Below are 21541 nucleotides of genomic sequence, written 5' to 3'. Positions count from 1 at the left end.
GACCCATCATCCTATATATTTTATTACTATTAATATGCTCAGAAGACATGTTTTTTGATTGAGACAACCAAGAAAACAAGACATGTTTTGTTATTCCTAAAAACAATATTAAATGTAAACTAATCTTTTGTCTGTGAGTTAAGATTTTTTTATTTTATTTGACAACTTTACTATTCTTCCAATGTTACACAATAAACATTGGGGGTTCTACTTTTTTTTCTACCACATGTTTTTTTTTTGGGTCAATATATACGTGTAATAACATATAAGAAGGGTCAAATTAGGAAACTGTAAAGAAAATAAAAGAATGTTTTCGTTCGCACTACTTTTGGAGGAGCAACTATTGTGTTGCTTTGGTGTTCTACGTTGTGTTACCCAATATTAGGCAATAATTTGGGTAGAGTGAGTTGGCTCGTTTGCTTTCATTAGTTCGTTGTAGTTCAGTTTTTGTGTTTTGGTCAAGGGCTTTGACATCTCTGAGTAATGGCACAATTCTCTTCCAATATGAAGAGTAATTAGATAGCACATTCTTGTCAAGTTTCATCCCCTTTCTTTTTCTTCTTTAGGGATTTAGATTTATTTTGATATCCAACTAGTTCTCAAGTTTAATGAAATGAATATATATTGACATTGTAAAATTTAGAAAAAAAAAAAAAAAAGACTCAAGGATGGGGGAAAAAAAAGCATACAGACGATGGAGATCTGTAGTGTGTCTGAAATCTGAATGCACATGCCAATCGTATCATATCCCTTTGTATCCGTCTGACGTGGGCCTATCTTCCAACTGGTGGTTCGTAGTGGTGACCATGAATTCCCTATAAAAGTCGCATGTCATTGCCTTCTTTGTTAGGGGGCAAATATTTTTTTTCTTTTTTTTTGGTAAAAAAGTTAAGTAGGGGGCAAATATTAATTTTTTTTTTGGTAAAAATTTCACTATATATAGTCTAAATTCTTTTTTTTTTTAAATAATAGGTGTCAAAGAAAGAAGTATCTTTTGAAAAGAAATTGAAAGAATTAATATTAATTAGTCGTTTTTTTGTTGTTGACCATCGAATAGTATTCAATAAAAAAAAATGGAATGAAAATAATCATAATACAATGCACTTACTGACTTACACTTACAGTATTTCTAAAAAATTAGTGGATGTAAGTATCTTACCGCTACGTTAAGAAATATACCATTTCTATTGTAACCAAGGTAGAATTGGAATAAACATAGCAATACAAAAAAAATTATGACATGCAACTAAGTGATTTTGTTAGCTTTGTTATCTTCTTGCCATCCAAAATCAAACTCACTTAATACATGTTTTAAAAAATATCACATGATATTTTACATATTACAATTTATTTACATGAAGCTATGACATGGGCTGCAACAAGTAGTTAATTGATGTTTGCTAGTATTTTATCTTCTTGCCATCCGAAAATCAAATTCGCAAAATACATGTTGAAAAAGATTGTAACATGATATGTTGAGTATATTAATATTTAGTTATATGTAGCTAGGACATAGACTACAATAAGTAGTTAAGACCAAGTCCCGCTGTAACATTTCGTTTTTTTTTTGTTAAAGAGCTTTCATTAATTTAAAAAATTACAGTGAAGCAAGAAGAACCAATACAAAAGAGGATGGGAAGAGGGACCAATTCCGGTACATACTAAGAACTAAGAAGAGAAAAGGATGGGAAGGTATCATCTACCCCCACCAGACCAACAAAGAAGAAGAGGTTGACCACTTTTCAGACCCAGCTGATGCATTGTCGTGCATTTGTTTCTCACCGTGGACAATACAGAAGCTACCACCCTGTCCGGAGGTAGAGTAAATCCATCATGATAGCGTCTGTTACGCTCTCTCCAAATCTCATAAATTGCACTTTGCCATCCTTGAAGAAGAGCTAGTTTTTGAAACTTTGAGTTAGAGGCATGAGGGAGCCAAGCCAAAACTTGATCCCATTGCCGTGGAACGGAAGAGAAGTGCAGTTTATGTGTTATCAATCGCCATACTTCCGCAGAGAAGACACATTCAAAGTAGAGATGATCTCTCGACTCGTTTGCCAAACCGCAAAGGATACAAACCTGCTCGACATCTAAACCCCAAGAGAAAAGCCTATCAAAGGTTGGATTACGGTTAAGGATAGTAAGCCAAACCTTCGTAGTGTGTCGAGGGATAGCTCCTTTGTGTCAAACTAAGGGTGCCCAAGGGACTGCTGGCTTTGTAGGTCTAAGAGAATTCCACACAGCTTTGGAGGAGAATGACTTGTGAGGGACCCCCATCAATAGACCATGTAGGAGAGTCAATCGCTGAGGACAATGATATAGAGGAAATATAAGAGAGAAGGAGGACTTGTCTCTCTGATCTGGCATGCGGTAAAGTCCATCCCTCCCCATTTGCAAGATCTGATACAGATGCGAACAGAGGGATCCCTAAGCGTGAAGGGCCATCTGAGGTCAGGTAATGGTAGAGGGGTCCAAATGGAGTCCATGGATCCCACCAGAATAAGGTTGTATCCCCATTACCAATTTTTATATTGAGGAATTTGAGGGCTTTTGGGCGAAGCTTTAGGAGTTTTCTGAAGTTCCAGGAGTAGGCATTGTTCTTTTCATTTAGAGCCCAAAGCGGAGAAGTAGAGAGATACCTGCTCCTGATCCAAGCCACCCAGATAGATCCTGCCTTAAAGTACAACATCCAGATGAGTTTCATAGCACATGCCTCATTCAAGCTTTCAATCTGCCTCAAACCAAGCCCACCTTCCACTTTGGGAAAGCAAATATCAAACCAAGACACTTTGGCACCCGTTGAGACATGAATCTTACCATGCCAAAGGAAGGAACTACAAAGACTGTTGATTTTCTTGATAACTTGTTTAGGCAGAAAGAACGCAGATGTCCAGAAATTGATGATCCCCGAGATAACAGTGGAGAGGAGAATTAACCTGCCATCCAAGCTCAAAAACATGTGGGTCCAGGAGTTCATTTTCATACGGATTTTGGAGAGCAGCGGATCACAGTCTTTGACCGAAAGCTTCCTGGAGCAAAGAGGGAGACCCAAATATCTAATTGGCAAGGGAGAGGGTGTGAGATTAAAAGTAGAGGAAATCTGATCAAGAGTATCATCACTCAATTCTGAACAGAACATCGATGTTTTGTCAATATTCATTCCAAGTCCCGACAACTTCTCAAAAGTTTCAAGGATAGTCATAACTCCACGTAAGGAATCCATAGATCCCTCTAGGAATATCAGCAAATCATCAGCAAAAAAAAGGTGGGTAAGCTTTACGTCCTCACAGCCCGGGTGATACTGAAAATGACCATTTTCCGCTGCCTTATTCAGCATTGCAGATAGGACGTTCATTACCACAACAAACAGGATCGGGGAGAGAGGGTCATCTTGGCACAAACCAGTTTTACCTTTAAAATAGCCAGTAGTAACCCCATTCAAACTAATCATGAAGGCAGGAGAGCATACACATGCTCTAATCCAGTTCATAAAAGAGGACAAGATGTTATGTGCCTGCAAGGTGCTTAGTAGGAAGTCCCATCTAACTGAATCGAATGCCTTTGAGATTTCCACTTTGAGAGTGATCCTTGCCGTATTGCCGATGGAGTGGTAGCCCTTTATGACCTCTGAGGCAAGTAAGGCATTCTCAAGAAGTAATTTATCCTTGACGAACGCGGTCTGGTTAGGGAGGATAAGAGCAGGCATCAACATCTTGAGCTTGTCAGTAAGCGGCCTGGAGATGATCTTGTACACTGTATTAAGACAGGCTATTGGTCTGAATTCCTTCAAATCAACGGCACCAACTCTTTTAGGAATTAGGATAAGGGATGTTGCATTTAAAGCTTTGGGCATGAAACTGTCTTGGAAAAATTGGAGCACGTAGAGGGTTAAGTCATGGCCAATTATAGGCCAGGTAGCTTTGAAAAACTCTGCAGGAAAACCATCTGGACCTGGGGATCTGTTCAGGGGCATTTTAAACAGATAAGCTTTGATGTCCTCAGCCGAGAAAGGGGAAGACAAGAAGGCTTGTTGGGCATTCGAACACACAGGAAGGAGAAGAGCATCCAGAAATTCAGGCAGCGCTGGGCAGAATTGACCTCTTATTGTGGTTAGGGCTTTAGAAAAATAGTCCACTGCTATCTCGTGCACCTCCTGAAGCGAAGAGGTAAGGGATCCATCAGGTTTCAGAAGGACCTTTACGGCGTTGCATGCGTTCCTTGCCATTGTCACACTGTGGAAAAAAGTGGTATTGGAGTCTCCTTCTCCTATCCACCGAAGACGCGATCGTTGGCTGAAGAAGCTCTCTTCAGCCAAACAGAGACGAGACCATTTATCCTTAGCCGAGAGCTCGTTCTGGACATTCAGAGGAGAAGGATCATTCAGAGCCAGGATTTGGAAATGGCAAAGTTCTGAGTAAGCCTCATGCACTCTCTTTTCAATGTCACTATAGTTATCCTTCATCAGAGCTTTTAGAGGACCTTTAATCCTCCTCAGCTTGAAACAAAAGTCCTTGAGCAAACGGATTTGGATATCTACCTCGTCCCATGCTTTTTTCACCGTATCAAGAAATAGAGGCTGACGAGTAAGGAGGTTAAAGAACCGAAAAGCCCTATTACCAAAATTTGGAGGTTTAGAGACCAGCTTGATATGGCATGGGCGTGGTCAGAGAATTCTGGAGCTTCAAAGGTACAGTGACTTGTAGGGAACTTTAATAACCAACAGCCATTTACCAAACACCGGTCCAACTTCTTCCCAATAGGATCTGAAGACCGCTTATTAGTCCAAGTATAGAGATGACCTCTAGACGGGAGGTCAAAAACACCCAAATCAGCTAGACAAGCACCGAATAGCCGCATACCCCTTGTAGAGCTCACAATATTCACGTTTGAGGTTTCAGCAGGGGTAAAAATTTCATTGAAGTCCCCATTAATTAGCCAAGGTCTGGATGATAAGCCAAAGGCAGCTTCTGTGTCACGGAGAGAGGTCCAAAGGTGTCTTCTTTCTTCTTCTTCATTAGCCGCGTAAACCGCCGTATATATAAACTCAGTACCATCTTCCAGAGTAATCTCACAGGTAATGGACTGAAGGTCAACATATACAAAATGAGCTCTAGTAGGAGCCTTATATATGATCCAAATCTTCCCCAAATCTGAATATTGGTAATTAGACAAAAGAGACCACTCAGGTCCAATGTAGACAAAACATGGTTCTTGCTTGCTTCACTAACATGCGTCTCCAATAACGCTCCAAAAGAGACTGATTTTAATCTAAGCCAATTTTGGAGAGGCCTATGCTTGGATGAGTCATTAAGACCCCGCACGTTCCAAAAAAGGTGTCTAACATATATACAGATTAGTGGGAGTGGCAATTCCCTCCTTGAATGGAGAGAACACCACCTTGAGAAGGTGAATTTTGGAGAGTTCTCTTTCTCTTTTTCTTCTTTCGTTTTACCGAGTCAGAAGAGGAGGGGGAAGAGCCAACTAGATTAGGAGGAGGGGACTTGTCTATCAAAACGATTGTAGTGTCTTCCTCCTGAAGAACGGCGAACGAGTTTGAGATGGGAGGGGGACGATGAGCTAGCATTGCAACAGTGGAAACATGAACGGTATGGGTGGCAGGAACGAAAGGTGGAGCAGCATCCTCTGGGGTTGGAGAGCTTTTCGGGTCAGGATAAGAGATTACTTGGTGAGATTCGGGGATGGTCGAGGCAGTCACAGGATCAGATATGGTCGAAGGAGGATTGAGGAGAGGGGAGGGATCCGAACCCGGATCACTTTGAGCAGTAACCTTCTCAGAGGAATCAATGGGGAGAGTATTCAGACTATCCTGAGTAGCAGAGGAAGGGGGGATAACAGTGGAAACCGGTTTCCAGATTTGCTTTGAGACCAGAGAAAAACCCTTCTTTGGAGGGATGGGTGGGTTATCCACTTTTTTCCCCTTAGGAGCTGTCTTATCAGGAGGGGGAGCGTCCGGGAAGAGGGCCTCTTTATGACCAATTGTGTTGCAGAGAAGAGACAAGGGCGGTAGCCAGGGGTAGGACACTTGCAGTACCAAAACTTGACCATTTTCCCGCTCAAGCTCTAGGGATTTTGGAAGCGGCTTTGTAAGATCGACTACTATCTTCACTTCAGCCGAATTGATGCTCATGAAAAATTTATGATTTACTGCACGCCCCAGGGGTTGGCAGATGATACTAAGACCTTCAGGGGTGATAAAATCAAAGGGAATTCCGTGGATGGAAGCCCATACAGGTGCCTTTTCGAGGGAGGGAGGGTTGAAACTAAATTCCGCCTTCTAAGCCGTAACGAAAAAAGGGGAATCCCCAACACACCAGAGCTCTTATTGCAGGACTTTCCTCCTAAGAGTTGGAGAAGAAATGTGGAAGAGGAAAGCATTATTGGTCAGCTTATGGATGGTGACCCTTTTATCCTTACCCCATAAGAAATTTAGTACACCCCAAATTTTTCCATAGGACGGAGGGTTGCCATAGAAGATGCCCACTATGTAATCACTATGAAGTTTCGCCCCTCGTTCGAACACTGCGTTCGGTACTTTGACCCTGGGGCGACCTTCAGGGGAAAGAGAAACTGGGACCAAAGAAACTGGGATCTTCCCGTTTAGGTTAAGGCTACTAGCCCAATTGAAACCCGAGGTCGGAACCGAACTCTTCCCATTATCCAATTTTGACAAAGAGGAAGAGAGAGCAGTAGAGTAGGTATCCCTCGTCGAGGAGGTAGGAGCCGCTCCGAGAACACCATTCTCAGAGGGAGTAACTGGAGATGACGAAGAAGCCGAGGGAAGAGGGGGGAGACATTCGTCAGACTCAGCGAAGCAGTAGAAAACAGTTTAGGGAGCCCATGGACGACTGGTTGGGAAGAAATCGCCTGAGAGGTGGGGGGGACTGAGGGTAGAGAGTTAGGGTCTGGTGGGACTGGAGGAGGAAGGGGAGGCGGAGCCTCAGTCATCGGAGAGATGGACTATGGCGGCGGCAGATCTAGGTTAAGGTTTTTGGTCATTCTCGAGAGGAGAGAGAAAAAATGTTCTTCTTTATCGTGGGAACCGCTGTAACATTTCTTTAAAAACAAAATTATTATTTTAATCATATATATATATATTATTTTTTATTAATAGTAACCATTAAAAAAATAAAATTTATTTGTTTTTTAGGAGAAATGTTTATTGTCTAAGCAACTTAAGGAGCGATTTTCTTCTTTTTCTTCTTCTCTTTCATTATTATATATATTTTTTACCAAACTAGATTTTAACCCGCGGTACACCGTGGGACTATATTTTTAAAAGTAAAATAAAAATATAAGATTAACTATATATATGACTAATGTTTTGTAAATTTTAAATATATATCCCTTATATCTATATATTATTTATGTTTACTGGTTTAAAAATTTAGGTTTACCGGTTTAAATTGTTAAATTCAGAATATAACATGTGATATACCGTAGTATTGTTTGTTTATTTTACATAATTGTAATTTAATAAACTTAATTAGATATGCCTAATATTCAAATGTCGATGGTATTAACAAAATAATGAATTGATGATTTACTAACAGTCAATGAAATAATTTTCAATTTATATTAATACCCAAATCCATCCCGCTAGATATCTAAACAAAAATTTTCTTCTTTGCTTAAGTACAACATGCACGTTTTTCAAAATCCAAATAACGAAAAATGCAAAAACATACAGTACCAAAAATCTTGCTAATCAAGTATACATTATCTTCAAAATATCTTAATTTTAGAATTGTTTATATATGATTCAGAAATAAGTTATGAAATATGATAATTCTTTTTATTTTTCCTTTTTTTTTGCAGATAAAACGGACAAACACGTATTGACATAAATATTAATTTGGGATTTGCATATACATTTTTATTGTTAGCATTAAATATTCTAATGAAGTAAGGAGATATTTTAGGAAATATTTAGGAATTTTACAAAACAAATATTTAATGAGATATTGTAATTAATTATTGATTGATTAAGGAGATATTTTAGGAATTTTTGTTCGGCATAAAATATTGGTTTTAAAATTTATTTTATAAATTAAAATTAAAAATATTTAATAGCAGTAGCATGCCTATAAATAATTTATAAATGTCTTCAAAAAACTATATATAGATCACTTGATTAGCATCTGCAGTAGAGATGCCCTAAATGATGTTTGCTATATTGTTATTTTCTTACCATCTGAAATCAAGCTCACTTAATTCCTGTTGTTGAAAAGATATAACATGATATTTTGCACATATAGCTAAGTGATATTTTCCATATATCGAAATTTCGTTATATGTTTTTTGCTTTAAAGGAATCACTGATGCTATTAATTGAAGAAAAAAGTATATATTAAAATAGCATGCTTAAGCTTTGTTTTGATACTATTAAGAGAGAACTAATTGTTTCAACAGTTTTAACTTATAACAGATATTTGAAATTGGTGATGATAACACTATTCCTAGTTCAACTATTTTGTTTATTTTGGACAATATACTACATTTATAATTATTTATCTTTACATGATTTTTTTTCCATTTACCTTCCAAAAATTAAGCATCTGCATAATTGACCAGCTTCTTACAACTTCCAAAACATAATTAGCGAGAGCCAAGATGATGAGTTCTTTTTTTTATTTTTCTTATAACTTTTTCGCAGTTTACAACACTTTTTTGTTCCACAGTTGGAATTAGAATAATTACACTCCAAAGTAAATGAATCATAGAAAAAAGGGATTTGAGGCTTGACAATTTCAGAACTTAAAGCACGGTGGAACCCTTTATACGATTTTTATTTTGAAATTTTGGTTTGGTCATACTTATATGCCATGTTTTAGAAATTGTTAGACGCTAGTCGGGCGATCGGGATGGGCCTAGCGCCTAACGAAAAAATCAAATATTAAATGGAAATTAATTGAGGACTAGTTTTAAGGTTATTTTATTAAATTAATAATAATAAAAACTAGTACTAAATATATGTACAATTATGTTTATGTTAAAATAAAAAATATCACATAAAATATAAACTATAATACTATTTTTAAAATTATGGTAAACACATACACACGTCATTTTAAAGAAAAAGTTATGACTTTTATTAAAAATTTGTATATTAGTTATTGTAAAAATCATAAAATTTTAATTCAAATGTCTAAATAACAAAACATATATATATTTGATTTATATTTGGCTCCAAAAGAAATCAATATACACAAAATAAAGTGGAAAGTAACCAGGTTAGATAGGTTATAATCAAATTAGACAAGCATAATCGGATAATCGATGCTAGACAGAGATTAATCATTAATTAAGGTTGAAAAGGTGGGCCTAGCGATTTTACATAGCGTAATCGGAGCTAAAGCAGAGATTTTGAAAACAAGGCTTATATGTATACTAGGTAGAGGATCCGTGCCTCGCGCGGGATCATGTTTATATAAATCATATTTTGTTTTTTTATCTTTGTTATTTAATTTATTTGATGTATACTCATATTGTTATTTGGTTTTTTTTTATGAGTATACAATTTTTAATATCAATTGGGTTTGTATTTATATTTGGATATTTTAAAATGGATTTTATCACAGAAATGAAAACTAAATCCAGTTAGGATAGGTTTAATATAAGTAACTTATTGGGTTTTCAATTGTTTTACCGAGGCTCAATTGTTAATATTTAAACTATATTTTTTTATTTTTTTCGAGAATGATGGGAGACGATAAACTCAATATATCAATTTTTTTTTAATAAATACAATGACAGAGAATTGTAAATAAGTTGATGTTTTAAAGGTTATTTAATAAAAATTGTCCTGAATTATATAACATTGACATATCAATTTTTTTTTTCAAAAGTGTTTTTTTATTAATATATAGGAGATAACTGCTTTTGTTAAAAAAAAGTAAATAAGTCACATAAAGAATCTATCAATCACGATCTTATCTCGTGAACATTTTATTTTGTTTATGTTGTAAAAGTATTGGCTTTTTTTATGACATGCGACCAATTAATATATAATTTATAGGAATATGACAATTAGTTCTTTACACAAATGCAAATAGATAGTAAAAATTTTTTGATATAACATTCAGAGTAAACGAAACAAGAGGAAACACAAGATGACACTTAAACAAACTTAAAAAAAAAAAAGATAAAAGATAAAAGTCGTTTAATCCAATTAAAAATAAAAAGTAAGACAAAGCAAAATATTTCGTGAGGTTTGACTTAAACAACCCACCATAATGAAAACAAGACTTGTTAATTTCTTATTTATGAAATCTAAAAATGGCGACCCGAAAGCGATCGTTTCATTCACTTTTTATATCTCTCTTTTTTCTTCATTTCTTTTAATAATCATTAAGCAACGTGATGTTGACAAGTTATGTGGTAGCCATTTTTGACTGTTCATATTTATTTCTTATTTTTAGCCTTAGTTTTTTTTTTTTAAGTAAACCCATTTGTTGATTAGATACCTTATGGCTTATCATAATCCCATATGTAACGTTACATGGCCGTGAGTCACCTTAAGCTTTAGATTTTTTTTTTGTCATCTAGAATTTTATTATTGAACCATTACAACTTAGGATTATAACATAAGCCGGCGGAAAAACATAATATTCCCGGAGTCTAAAGCTGGCGGAAGAACAAGATATCCCCAGAGTCTAAAGCCCTATGTAAGGGAAACTAATAACTGGAAAACAAAACTACTACAAAGATCGAAGGAGAAATCCATAACAAAGACATACCAAAACGAAAACCTCACAAAGAAGGATTATACCAAGCCCAACAAGGAATGCTAATTTCAAGAAGGTTTAATCGAGAGAAAAAATTAGGTTTTTTTTTATAAAATAACCTATTTGTACCTTAAGCTTTAGATAAAATTCCCTTTTTTTTTGGATTTCTTGGAAATCTTGAACGACGAAAGGTATTTAAGGGCAAGATTATCGGTAGTCTCTTATAAGGGGTTGTTAAATACTGTTTGATTTTTTTTATGAATTAATTGTGTATTGTTTTGAATATAAGAACCCATAATCTCTTAGTTAAAATTTTCTCCTCCAATGGTAGGTTCTAATTTTGGGTCTCTTAATTTTTGAAAATATTGTTTTTTTTTAATTTAGAAATTTCAAATAGAATGGAAGTAGTATAAATGTGTAAACATTTAAGATTTTATAAAAATAGGAAAATATTGCATTTAATTAATTATAAAACATACAAAACATAATACATATTACAATAGAAGTGCAATTCAAAAATGGGGAAAATGATTAATTGTAATACTGATTTGCAAATGATGCGGACATCAGAACTAAACCAAACCAGGAGCATGACGAACTAACCGGTCCACACAACAAACCGGTCCGCAAAGAGCATCTTAGAGAATCTTTTCCCAAACGGAGTTCTGATCAAACACAAAAAGAAAAGTTAATTATTCATCATCAAATTAACCCTAAGGAGTCCAATGGTTCAAGAGGGATCAAGCATCAGCAAGTCAAATTATCTCATTGTTGGGATATGACTGTTGCACTCTTTTTCCCTTGTCTAGGGTTTTTCCCACTGGGTTTACCTAGAAAGGTTTTTAATGAGGCAACACCAAGTCATCAAGGAATCACTTACCATTCATCTGATTCAAAGATGACACAAGAAGTCATAGCTGAAGTACTTGTTGGACTACTCGCTGGACCTGCTGAACTACTCGCTGACAGACATGCTGAACTACTCGCATATGAATCATATATAATTGCAAGCTATGAAGAGTTTCGGCCTTTTGACACTTGGACCAGCCCTAGAGGAATCCCACACAGCTATTTGATTCACTACAAGTCCCCAGCCCATGGAGAACAACCCAAGAGAAGACCCAAGTCCAAACCACCCTTTGAATCATGTCCATTGATCTACTTGAAGCCAGATAAAGGAAACTTTCATTTACCTTCACTTGGACGTGTCCCAAAGCTACATATGGAAACCAGGAGTACCTCTACAACCACCAGAGAAAATTTGGAGGATATTCACAAGCAATAATAGCCATTGGATTAGGCGGATTCAATCCTATTATTACTTGCCCTTATTAGACCCGACTGCCATCAATGCACAACGACTACTTCCTATTATGTTCTTGTGCATATTTGAGTTACCACAAGTGAACAAGAAGCTTCCAAAACGTCACCACTTCCTCCCCAAGTTAACGAGATACAAGGCACATCTTCTTGCCATATCTGGACTGATTCTACACTTAATGGTCCAACGATCATATTTTCATTAATTGTTGCAATTTCTTTCTTGTTTTAGAACACTAGAACGTGTAGTTGAGCCTATATATGCTCAATAGTTCATTTATTTGTAAATTACCCTTGATCATTTTAAAGTAATAGAAACATTTTCTTCTTTACAAAGTTTGAGTCTTTGTATTGCTTTGTTCTTTAGTTCTTTGTGAGTGATTCACTTAGTGCTTCAGAATCCTGCGGATTAAGTTTGTTGAGTGATTCAACATCCTTCGTTCGTTCATTGATCGAGCGAGTCGATTATCCCACCGATTGAGCGAGTCAATCACCCATCTATCCATCGTACCACCCCTTGATTCACGAGAGAGTGCTTCAGAGCCAGCTCGTGAATTCCACCTTCCGCAAGATAAGCTTGGAATCTCTTGATCCTTGTGTGATCTTAAGTTGTAGTGTTTACAATCTTATATCATCTGGTATCAGAGCTTCAAAAGCTCCTATCCCCAAGGTTGTATCTCTTCAACCTATAACTTTTTCCATTTTTGTTATTTAATTTTTATAAAATCTATAACCAGAAAAAATTGTTGCTTCTTGATTTGTTCTTGTTTATTTGCTTCAGTTTCATAAAAAAAACAAAAATTATTTCTATTTTGTCTCTTATTCCTTATTTGTTGATTTACTTTTGATACATCTTTCATTTGCTTGTGCAAGATTCTTCTATCACGAACACCAGAGCAAACATGGAGTCTATTGAGTTTTATTCAGATAAAGAAATCGAAGTAGAAGAGCCCTATCAAGTCACGTCGGATGAGGAAGAAAACTATGAAGCTATCTTGTGGCAACGAGATGGTAGTTCAGCTTCTGATGCAAGGGATGAACCAGATCGTGAAGCACCAGACCCAGAACCACCCGACTCATACAACACCAATAAAGGCTATTCTAAACCATGGATCAAATTTAAAGATGATTTTTATAGACATGGTTCAAAATCTCCACTGACCCCAATTATGTCTTTTTCAGGAAATGATAATTACTTCAAGAAGAGAGAAGACATGGAGTATGATAGAGGAACAACGAAGGACTACCATTGTCAATGTCTTAACAGGAGAGAACAGAAGTCCGACCATCACATCTTGTCACACCAAGTGCCTAGAGCCTCACATCAAGTAAAACCGAGAGACAAGTACTTTCGCACAAATTCACAGGTAGTACAGGAAGAGACTCAAGGAGGAACAATTCAGCATAAACCACTTCCAAATGGTAGACGTGATCCCCTAGCTGAGAGAGACGCAAGGGCCAATAAGCAAAGAGGAGGCAAGCTCAAACATGGCACTAGCAAAGACCCATTGCTAACTAATCCCAACCAGACCTACAAGACAAATTTCATGTTATCTCTAAACAATGGTTATAAATATTTTGGACCTGAGAGTTTTGAGTTTGCAGGACACAAAAGAGATTATCCACAATGGGAACATAACATGGACATGTACTTTAAGTACTATGCCATTCCCAAAGAAGAAAAGCTCGAATACTGTCTTGAACAACTCATGGGAAGCGCAAGTCTTTGGTGGAACCAAGAAGAAAAAGTTAGACGAAGGTCACTCAGAACGTGGGGACAACTAAAGTTGCTTATGAGGGATAGATATGCACCTCAAATGCTGTCCCATCCTAGTAAAATCACTTACCATTCAAAGGAACCAAGCCGAGAGAAAACTACACATCAACGTGTTAGTTCCAACCAAAACGCGGATCAAAATTCCGCCAAAGTAAGTGGCACGAATATTGAGCTTAATTTTTATCGACAACTTGACCACGTGATGCACTTGCTTTCATCCAAAATATATGAGAAATGTACAGGTGCAAAAGGAAAACCGGATCCCACACCTTCTCTAGAACCGCAAGACAAACCTGAGAAAGGTAAGTCCTCTAATTCTTCAAAGTCAAATGAATCGACATGTTATAGATGTCATAAGAGAGGTCATTTTGCTGCAACATGTCCTGAAAGACAAGTAGAAGATGTCACATTTCTAGAGTTGAAACCGAATGCATCTAGTTCAAATGACAGTTTGTCAACATCAAGTTTAGAAATTCCCAATTCTAGATTAATGCGCTTGCCTTTGCCAAAGGTTATTGATGCAGGTCAATTTCATAGCATGGATGACAGAACTAAAGAGGTAGACTACAATGTATTAACTTCAAAGGTAGATGATGTTGACACAAGTCTTGAGGCAGAACTTTTGGAAACAACATCTACACAATTTTGCCGAAATAAGGTGTATAAGCAAGAAACTCCTAAAGCATGTGTGAAGGCACAACCATGTTCAACAAAATCTGATCCCGCTTCGAAGATCACTCTCATTGGGGCAGAATTTATGTCAAACACTCTACATGGTACTCTAGTAAATAAAATATATGATCTTGTTCGATATTGGAATAATTTAACAATTGATCGTAGCTTCAAACACTTTGTTTTAAATAATTCAACTTCAAGTATAATTCACTTGATTTTATCCATAAGTGTCAAGCAAGATACAGGTAGCAAAGACATGTATAATGGCAAGCAAGAGACTACATCCAAAAGGATCTTAAATGTGGAGCAAACGGAAAGGTTAGCAGGGCGTGATAACATGCAACCAAACCAAGAGTTAAAAACGTGTTTACAAGCCACTAGAGAAGATGAGATTAACACCGACATCTTGCTGCAAGAAGAACCACCAGATCAGACATTAAATCAACCAACCTTATTGATTTTGAATGATACACTCATCGATGAACTATGTCAAGAAAGTAATCCATTATTTCAATTTATTTCTAATAATTTGAATGATGTGATTATAAACTTATTAAAACCTATTGAGTGTGAGAAAAATATAGGTTCTTTAAATATACCTATTGAACCAGTTTCTTTTATTAATACATATCGAATAGTTGATTCACTTTGTGATATACTTAGTGCTATACTTTGTAGAAAAGAAATGGTTCAAATCAAAAATATTTTACATGTTTGTATTGACCCCATGGCTATAATAATGCACTTGTTCTTCGCCAAAAGTGTCAACAACATTGCAGGTACAAGAGAGGATCATAAAGGCAATTTATCGGAGATGAAGAGACCCATGAATATTCCAAATCAAAACCGGGGTAAATCAGCACCATTGGTGGTCACACCATTCCTTAAGGACACTAGAAGAGTCCCAGAATCTTGCTTATTTAAAGAGGAACCACCGGATCTCAAAGCTCAAGCTCAGATCCAAGGAGGAGCTAAGGACGCTACACCATCAACCATGATACCGGATCAAAACCGAGGCGTGATCCTATCTTTCTTGCTCAAAGGAGAGCAACTTGATGCACCACAACCAAAACCAAAACCATACCGAGGTAAGACCCTAAAATCCCAAAATCGAATGAAAGCTAACTTGCTTTCTCTTGGTGCAGATTGTATAGTTTCAAGGACGAAACTTTTTCAAGGGAGAGGGTATGATGCGGACATTAGAACTAAACAAAACCGGGAGCATGACGAACTAACCGATCCACAAAGAGCATCTTGGAGAATCTTTTCCCAAATGGAGTTCAATCAAGCACAAAGAGAAGGGTTAATTATTCATCATCAAATTAACCCTAAGGAGTCCACTGGTTCAAGAGGGATCAAGCATCAGCAATTCAAATTATCTCATTGTTGGGATATGACTATTGCACTCTTTTTCCCTTGTCTAGGCTTTTTCCCACTGGGTTTACCTAGAAAGGTTTTTAATGAGGCAACACCAAGTCATCAAGGAATCACTTACCATTCATCTGATTCAAAGATGACACAAGAAGTCATAGCTGAAGTACTTGTTGGACTACTCGCTGGACCTGCTGAACTACTCGCTGACAGACATGCTGAACTACTCGCAGATGAATCAGACATCATTGCAAGCTATGAAGAGTTTCGGCCTTTTGACACTTGGACCAGCCCTAGAGGAATCCCACCCAGCTATTTGATTCACCACAAGTCCCCAGCCCATGGAGAACAACCCAAGAGAAGACCCAAGTCCAAACCACCCTTTGAATCATGTCCATTGATCTACTTGAAGCCAGATAAGGAAACTTTCATTTACCTTCACTTGCACGTGTCCCAAAGCTACATATGGAAACCAGGAGTACCTCTACAACCACCAGAGAATATTTGGAGGATATTCACAAGCAATAATAGCCATTGGATTAGGCGGATCCAATCCTATTATTACTTGTCCTTATTAGACCCGACTGCCATCAATGCACAACGACTACTTCCTATTCTGTTCTTGTGCATATTTGAGTTACCACAAGTGACCAAGAAGCTTCCAAAATGTCACCACTTCCTCCCCAAGTTAACGAGATACAAGGCACATCTTCTTGCCTTATCTGGACTGATTCTACACTTAATGGTCCAAAGATCATATTTTTATTAATTGTTGCGATTTATTTCTTGTTTTAGAACAATAGAACGTGTAGTTGAGCCTATATATGCTCAATAGTTCATTCATTTGTAAATTACCCTTGATCATTTTAAAGTAATAGAAACGTTTTCTTCTTTACAAAGTTTGAGTCTTTGTATTGCTTTGTTCTTTAGTTCTTTGTGAGTGATTCACTTAGTGCTTCAGAATCCTGCGGATTAAGTTTGTTGAGTGATTCAACATCCTTCATTCGTTCATTGATCGAGCGAGTCGATTATCCCACCGATTGAGCGAGTCAATCACCCATCTATCCATCGTACCACCCCTTTATTCACGAGAGAGTGCTTCAGATGCAGCTCGTGAATTCCACCTTCCGCAAGATAAGCTTGGAATCTCTTGATCCTTGTGTGATCTTAAGTTGGAGTGATTCCAATCTTATATCAGCAAAGCTGTAGGTTTCTGCAAAAAAAGCGTTTATAAAACAGATTTGACTAAGTCGAACAAATCAAACCTATTTAGATAAAGGGTATTTACCTCAAAATTTTAGCAGATGTGGTTACTACTTTGTGGTGAAAGCAAAGTTGGAGCTGTTGAGATCTCTGCATCATAACACATAACACATCGGTTTTGTTTAGTTTTCTGACGTACAAATATACCTCGCTGAATCAAGATGCATTACCTTCTTGTTCCCTGCTTTTGCACAGGTCGACCTTAAAAATTGGGTGTGAGCAAGACCTCGTTTTTTCCTGTGGAGCAGCAGCGTTACTGTTTTTGCTTCTGAATTGATGGGTTGACTTTAATCAGTCTGGTAGTGCTAGCTTCCCTGCAATGAGGCATTTAATCAACAACTATAAGAGGAACGTGAGACCAGTAAGATCTCACTTAACTACAGTAAGATCTCACAAATAATGATATAGATACCTAGAATATGCAGTCTTGTTGTTGATCTCTACATCCTTGGTTGGCTTGATACTCGGGAATCAAAGAACCCTAATCATAAAACACTAATCGCGATCCAAACTCTTAATGAAGAAAACTTACAGTCTTAGATAGTCCCATCAATGCAACCTTCAACGAGCAGTGTATGAAATGGGCTTCCTTTAAGTCCTTCACGATACATAACACAGCAATCTTCATCATCATGTTTCAACTGTAACCACGAAAACACTTTGTGACAATTCTGTTTCAAGTAACTCAAGAAAATAATCACAAAAGCTATACAAAAACATACTTTCCAATCACCATAAGATGCATCATTGCTTGATTTAGCCAATTCTTGATCCTTTTTTTATACACTCCTAAGCTTCTCAATTGTACTGGATAACGCAGCTACTCTCTGATCCAATATAACCACATTACACTCTGTGAAGAAACATGAAAACAAAAACATTAACAGCAAAGGTAGAATTAAGAGTATATATATAGCAAACATCCACGACAACAACAAACAAAAACCTTCATTGAGCTGTTTCTTGATAAGGGTTTCAAGAGTTTGGTCATTAGAGAGCTCAGGATACGACAAGGTCTCGTTAAGCCTCTCTCTGTACTCAGAAAATTCCTGTTTCTTCTACATATTCAATTGAATCTGTAGAGACACCTCCTTTGGAGAACAAATTAACACTCAAATCAAAGACCAAAGAGAATCAAAACAGAATACAGAAGATTTATTTGATTAAGAATCTGGAGTTTGTGGCATCAAGAAGATTTATTTGACTAAGAATCTGAGAAACTTACCTTATGATTCCAATTGATTCAATATCTTCCGCCAAAGTAATCCGCCGAGTCAATCGCCTTCGCTAATCATCTCCAGATCCTTCGATTCAAACCCTTCTTCCTCTGATTCAAGTATCCTTCGATTCCAAATTTCTTCGTCGTTTCGGGTATTCAATCGCGAGAGAAAGAGAGAGAGAGGAAAAAAAATCGAGTTTAGAGGATTTTTTTTTCCTTTTGTATTATTTAGTTCGACCAACAAGATTAAAACACGTAGCGTCTCTTAGAACATAATTCGGTATACTATATAAGGGGCTCCCTTAAGTTTTTTCTTTACTTCTGATTTATTTATTTTTATTCAAAACCCTTAAAACTCCTCTAAGAGTTTACCGATGGAGAAGGTCTAACTATTTTTCTTCGGCTCTTCGTGTTTAAAGAATTTATAAATGGAACTAGAATATTTGTTTTGATCAAAGAGAATGAAGTAGCATATTGTATTTTAAAAAAATAATCTAACAGTCAGATCAAAAGAGTAGCTCCAAAAGAGGAGGAACAAATAGCTTAAGTGGATGATGAAAGAACATGAAGATCATTCAAATATTACAACACCATAATGTCATTCTTCATGAAATTCAAAGACAACAATCCATATTTTCTAAGAAGTTTGTAATTCACACACGTTCATTAACGGCTTTAACAACTGCAATACTAGTCCAAATCATTAGATTACAAGCTAGATTTCATTTTTTGTTTTCTGATACATTTTAGTTTTGGATTGAGAAATTTTTAACTATAGTTATTATTATTATATTTTATTTTCAATAAAATAAATACTATTCAATCTAATTTTAAAATATCCACTTTAAAATCTACCGACTAAACGATCTACCATATAGACAGACTATTTTAGATTAAACTCATCGCTATCACAATTATTCGTTGCACAATAACGACGGCTCTTAACACACCACATGACTTAACAGACTCATCTCATTCTGAAAAACATCAGCCCTACGATTTGTAAACACCTACATTTGTTTACACTCAGTCGCTTATTTTTCTCGACCGACACTAGGTTTTAAGTAGAAGACGTTCAAAAAGAGCAAATAACAACACAAGGAAATTAATAATCAAAAATTATAAAATCGGTCTCCAGTTTTCCTACAATAAATAGCACTTTCTTTGTTGACAGAAAAAAAAAAAAATAGCACTTTCTTTTGTTGTTTGACCATTCACCGCTGCAGCTTTTATTTTCTCTCAGAGAGACGAGAGAATCCCCAGCCGAGCAACAAGACTATTCTCAGAGCCTTCTTAGCTCCGGTTGTCTCATTAGACGACAAAACTGAGGTCGGAAGTCCTGATCATGCCATCGGTACAGTCGCCACAGCTCAAGCTGACTACATGCGCGTCATTGTTCAAGATGTACATGAGTCTGTCAAGAGAAATGATGGAGATGATAAGGTTGGCGTTGAGTTGCTTTGCGTGGTGAGAAACTTGCTGAAGAAGATAGGGCGGACGGTTCTTGTTGGTGATAAAGTTTACGTGGAGAAAGTTGATTGGATTGATCGGAGAGCAAAGATTGATAATGTGTTTGAACGAGTCTCCGAGACTTTGGATCCTCCTGTGGCCAATGTGGATCACTTACTCATTCTCTTCTCTCTCGATCAACCTAAGATTGATCCATTTACACTTACCAGGTTCTTGGTAGAAGCTGAATCCGTTGGCATTCGAGTCACACTTGCCTTGAACAAATGTGAACTCGTCACTCAAGAGGTAAAGTAAAATTGCATAGTTTTAGACTACTTGCTTGATGCATTAATTAAGGGTCTTGATTAGTTAGAGCCATGATCTTGTTTACAGGAAATAGAATCTTGGAACATGAGATTGCGTGGTTGGTACTATGAACCATTGATTTGCAGTGTTGAAACTAAATTCGGACTTGATGAGATTGCGTTTAACCTACGTAATCAAACTTCTGTGATTGTTGGACTGGTTAATAATGGCGATCTTTGCTTTTGCGTAATAAGTAGGACTTCTTGGCCTTGGTTGAGTTGCACTAAACTTGGCGCATAAGAATAAACAAAAGGGTTAACATACGAGACCCGAGCTTTTCCGAGATCAACCATTCTCAAGTATCCATTCTCTCCGATGATGTAAGCTACATCGAGTAAGCTTTTCTTAATAATGCTTCTATCAAAAATCACGGCAAGTTTCTTCTCTTGGTCAATGAAGAAACTCCCATCAAAAAACGTAAGATTAAAATGAGTAGTTGCAACTCTTAAGAAGTTTCTCCACGACACCACATTGGGCTCAATCTTAGTTGTTACCCATATCTCCATCTCAAACCTATCCCGGTGAAAAATTAACACGGCAATCTGTTCATATCTAACTAAAGATAGAGCCACGGTCTCTACAACATCACTAAGTTGAATTGGTAGAGGAAGAAGCGATCCAAATCTCTCTCTTGTAAAGTCAAAACATTGTAAAAAAGTTTCAGCTGGTCCTTCCCCTATTTTTTCCCCTGGAAAAAAAAAGTAAGTGTTTCCCTTCAATGACACGATATGACAGGCTCGAGGAAACTTTATAACAATTTCGGGAACGACATCAAGAACCCTCCATGAACTTGACCTAAAATCGTAGATTTGGTAGTTTTCAAAACTATATCTCAAGACTTTGTGATTACGGTTATTGTCGTATCCGAGAGCATAGACGTCTACTAAAAAGAAGTGATTGATTTTAGGTTTAAGTATACACCAAGCTTTTCCCAAATAAGTGTTCCAAACCACGAGTCTAGAATTGACCTCCTTAGTCACCAATAACAATAAGCCATCGCAAATAGAGACTTGAGATATCTTGACTTGATCCTTAAACATATCTATTTGCTTCATAGATGGCTCATTGACGTCTTTGTTGTGGATTCAATTAAGATCAAATCCCAATGAAGAAACCGTATATTTCTTCATTATGAACCCTAGGAACCCATGCCTTACTTCTCCTCTACATAGAATCCTGTCTTTGGATAAACGGTTCCATTGTTTGCAAGTAGATCTCACTGCTTTTAGAGATTTTATTGAAACTCTATACAATATCTCTTCAACCAAATCCTCCGAAAGATCAGACATCATCGTCATTGTTTCAGGTTTTACCTTTTAACTTTTACGTTTTCCCCACTCTTTTAAAGCTTTATTA

General features: G+C 36.8%; 2 protein-coding genes, 1 long non-coding RNA gene and 1 pseudogene across 3 annotated transcripts; 2 read left to right on the top strand and 2 right to left on the bottom strand.

Annotated features, from left to right (window-relative positions):
• Window positions 1–1695: 1695 nt before the first annotated feature.
• On the bottom strand, window positions 1696–6148 carry LOC104704705 (uncharacterized). Its single transcript, XM_087458534.1, has 4 exons — window positions 5453–6148; window positions 4718–5082; window positions 2286–4610; window positions 1696–2110 (listed from the first exon to the last, which is right to left on the bottom strand). The coding sequence occupies exons 1-4, from the start codon at window positions 6146–6148 to the stop codon at window positions 1696–1698; spliced, it is 3801 nt and encodes a 1266-aa protein (XP_087314660.1).
• A 7439-nt stretch (window positions 6149–13587) lies between these two features.
• On the top strand, window positions 13588–15752 carry LOC147941488 (uncharacterized). Its single transcript, XM_087458533.1, has 2 exons — window positions 13588–15637; window positions 15672–15752. Exons 1-2 carry the CDS (start codon window positions 13613–13615, stop codon window positions 15750–15752), a joined length of 2106 nt encoding a protein of 701 aa, XP_087314659.1. The 5' UTR covers window positions 13588–13612.
• A 1424-nt stretch (window positions 15753–17176) lies between these two features.
• On the bottom strand, window positions 17177–18543 carry LOC147941487 (uncharacterized). Its single transcript, XR_015560928.1, has 6 exons — window positions 18377–18543; window positions 18098–18242; window positions 17874–18004; window positions 17564–17792; window positions 17322–17465; window positions 17177–17241 (listed from the first exon to the last, which is right to left on the bottom strand). It is a non-coding gene; the product is annotated as an uncharacterized LOC147941487 (long non-coding RNA).
• A 288-nt stretch (window positions 18544–18831) lies between these two features.
• Window positions 18832–20425, top strand: LOC104704704 (small ribosomal subunit biogenesis GTPase RsgA 2, mitochondrial pseudogene; annotated as a pseudogene).
• Window positions 20426–21541: the final 1116 nt, after the last annotated feature.

The sequence above is a fragment of the Camelina sativa genome, chromosome 7, assembly GCF_030686135.1.
Source record: "Camelina sativa cultivar CO46 ecotype springtype chromosome 7, ASM3068613v1".
NCBI lineage: Eukaryota > Viridiplantae > Streptophyta > Magnoliopsida > Brassicales > Brassicaceae > Camelina > Camelina sativa.
This window is presented reverse-complemented; position numbering and strand designations above follow the sequence as displayed.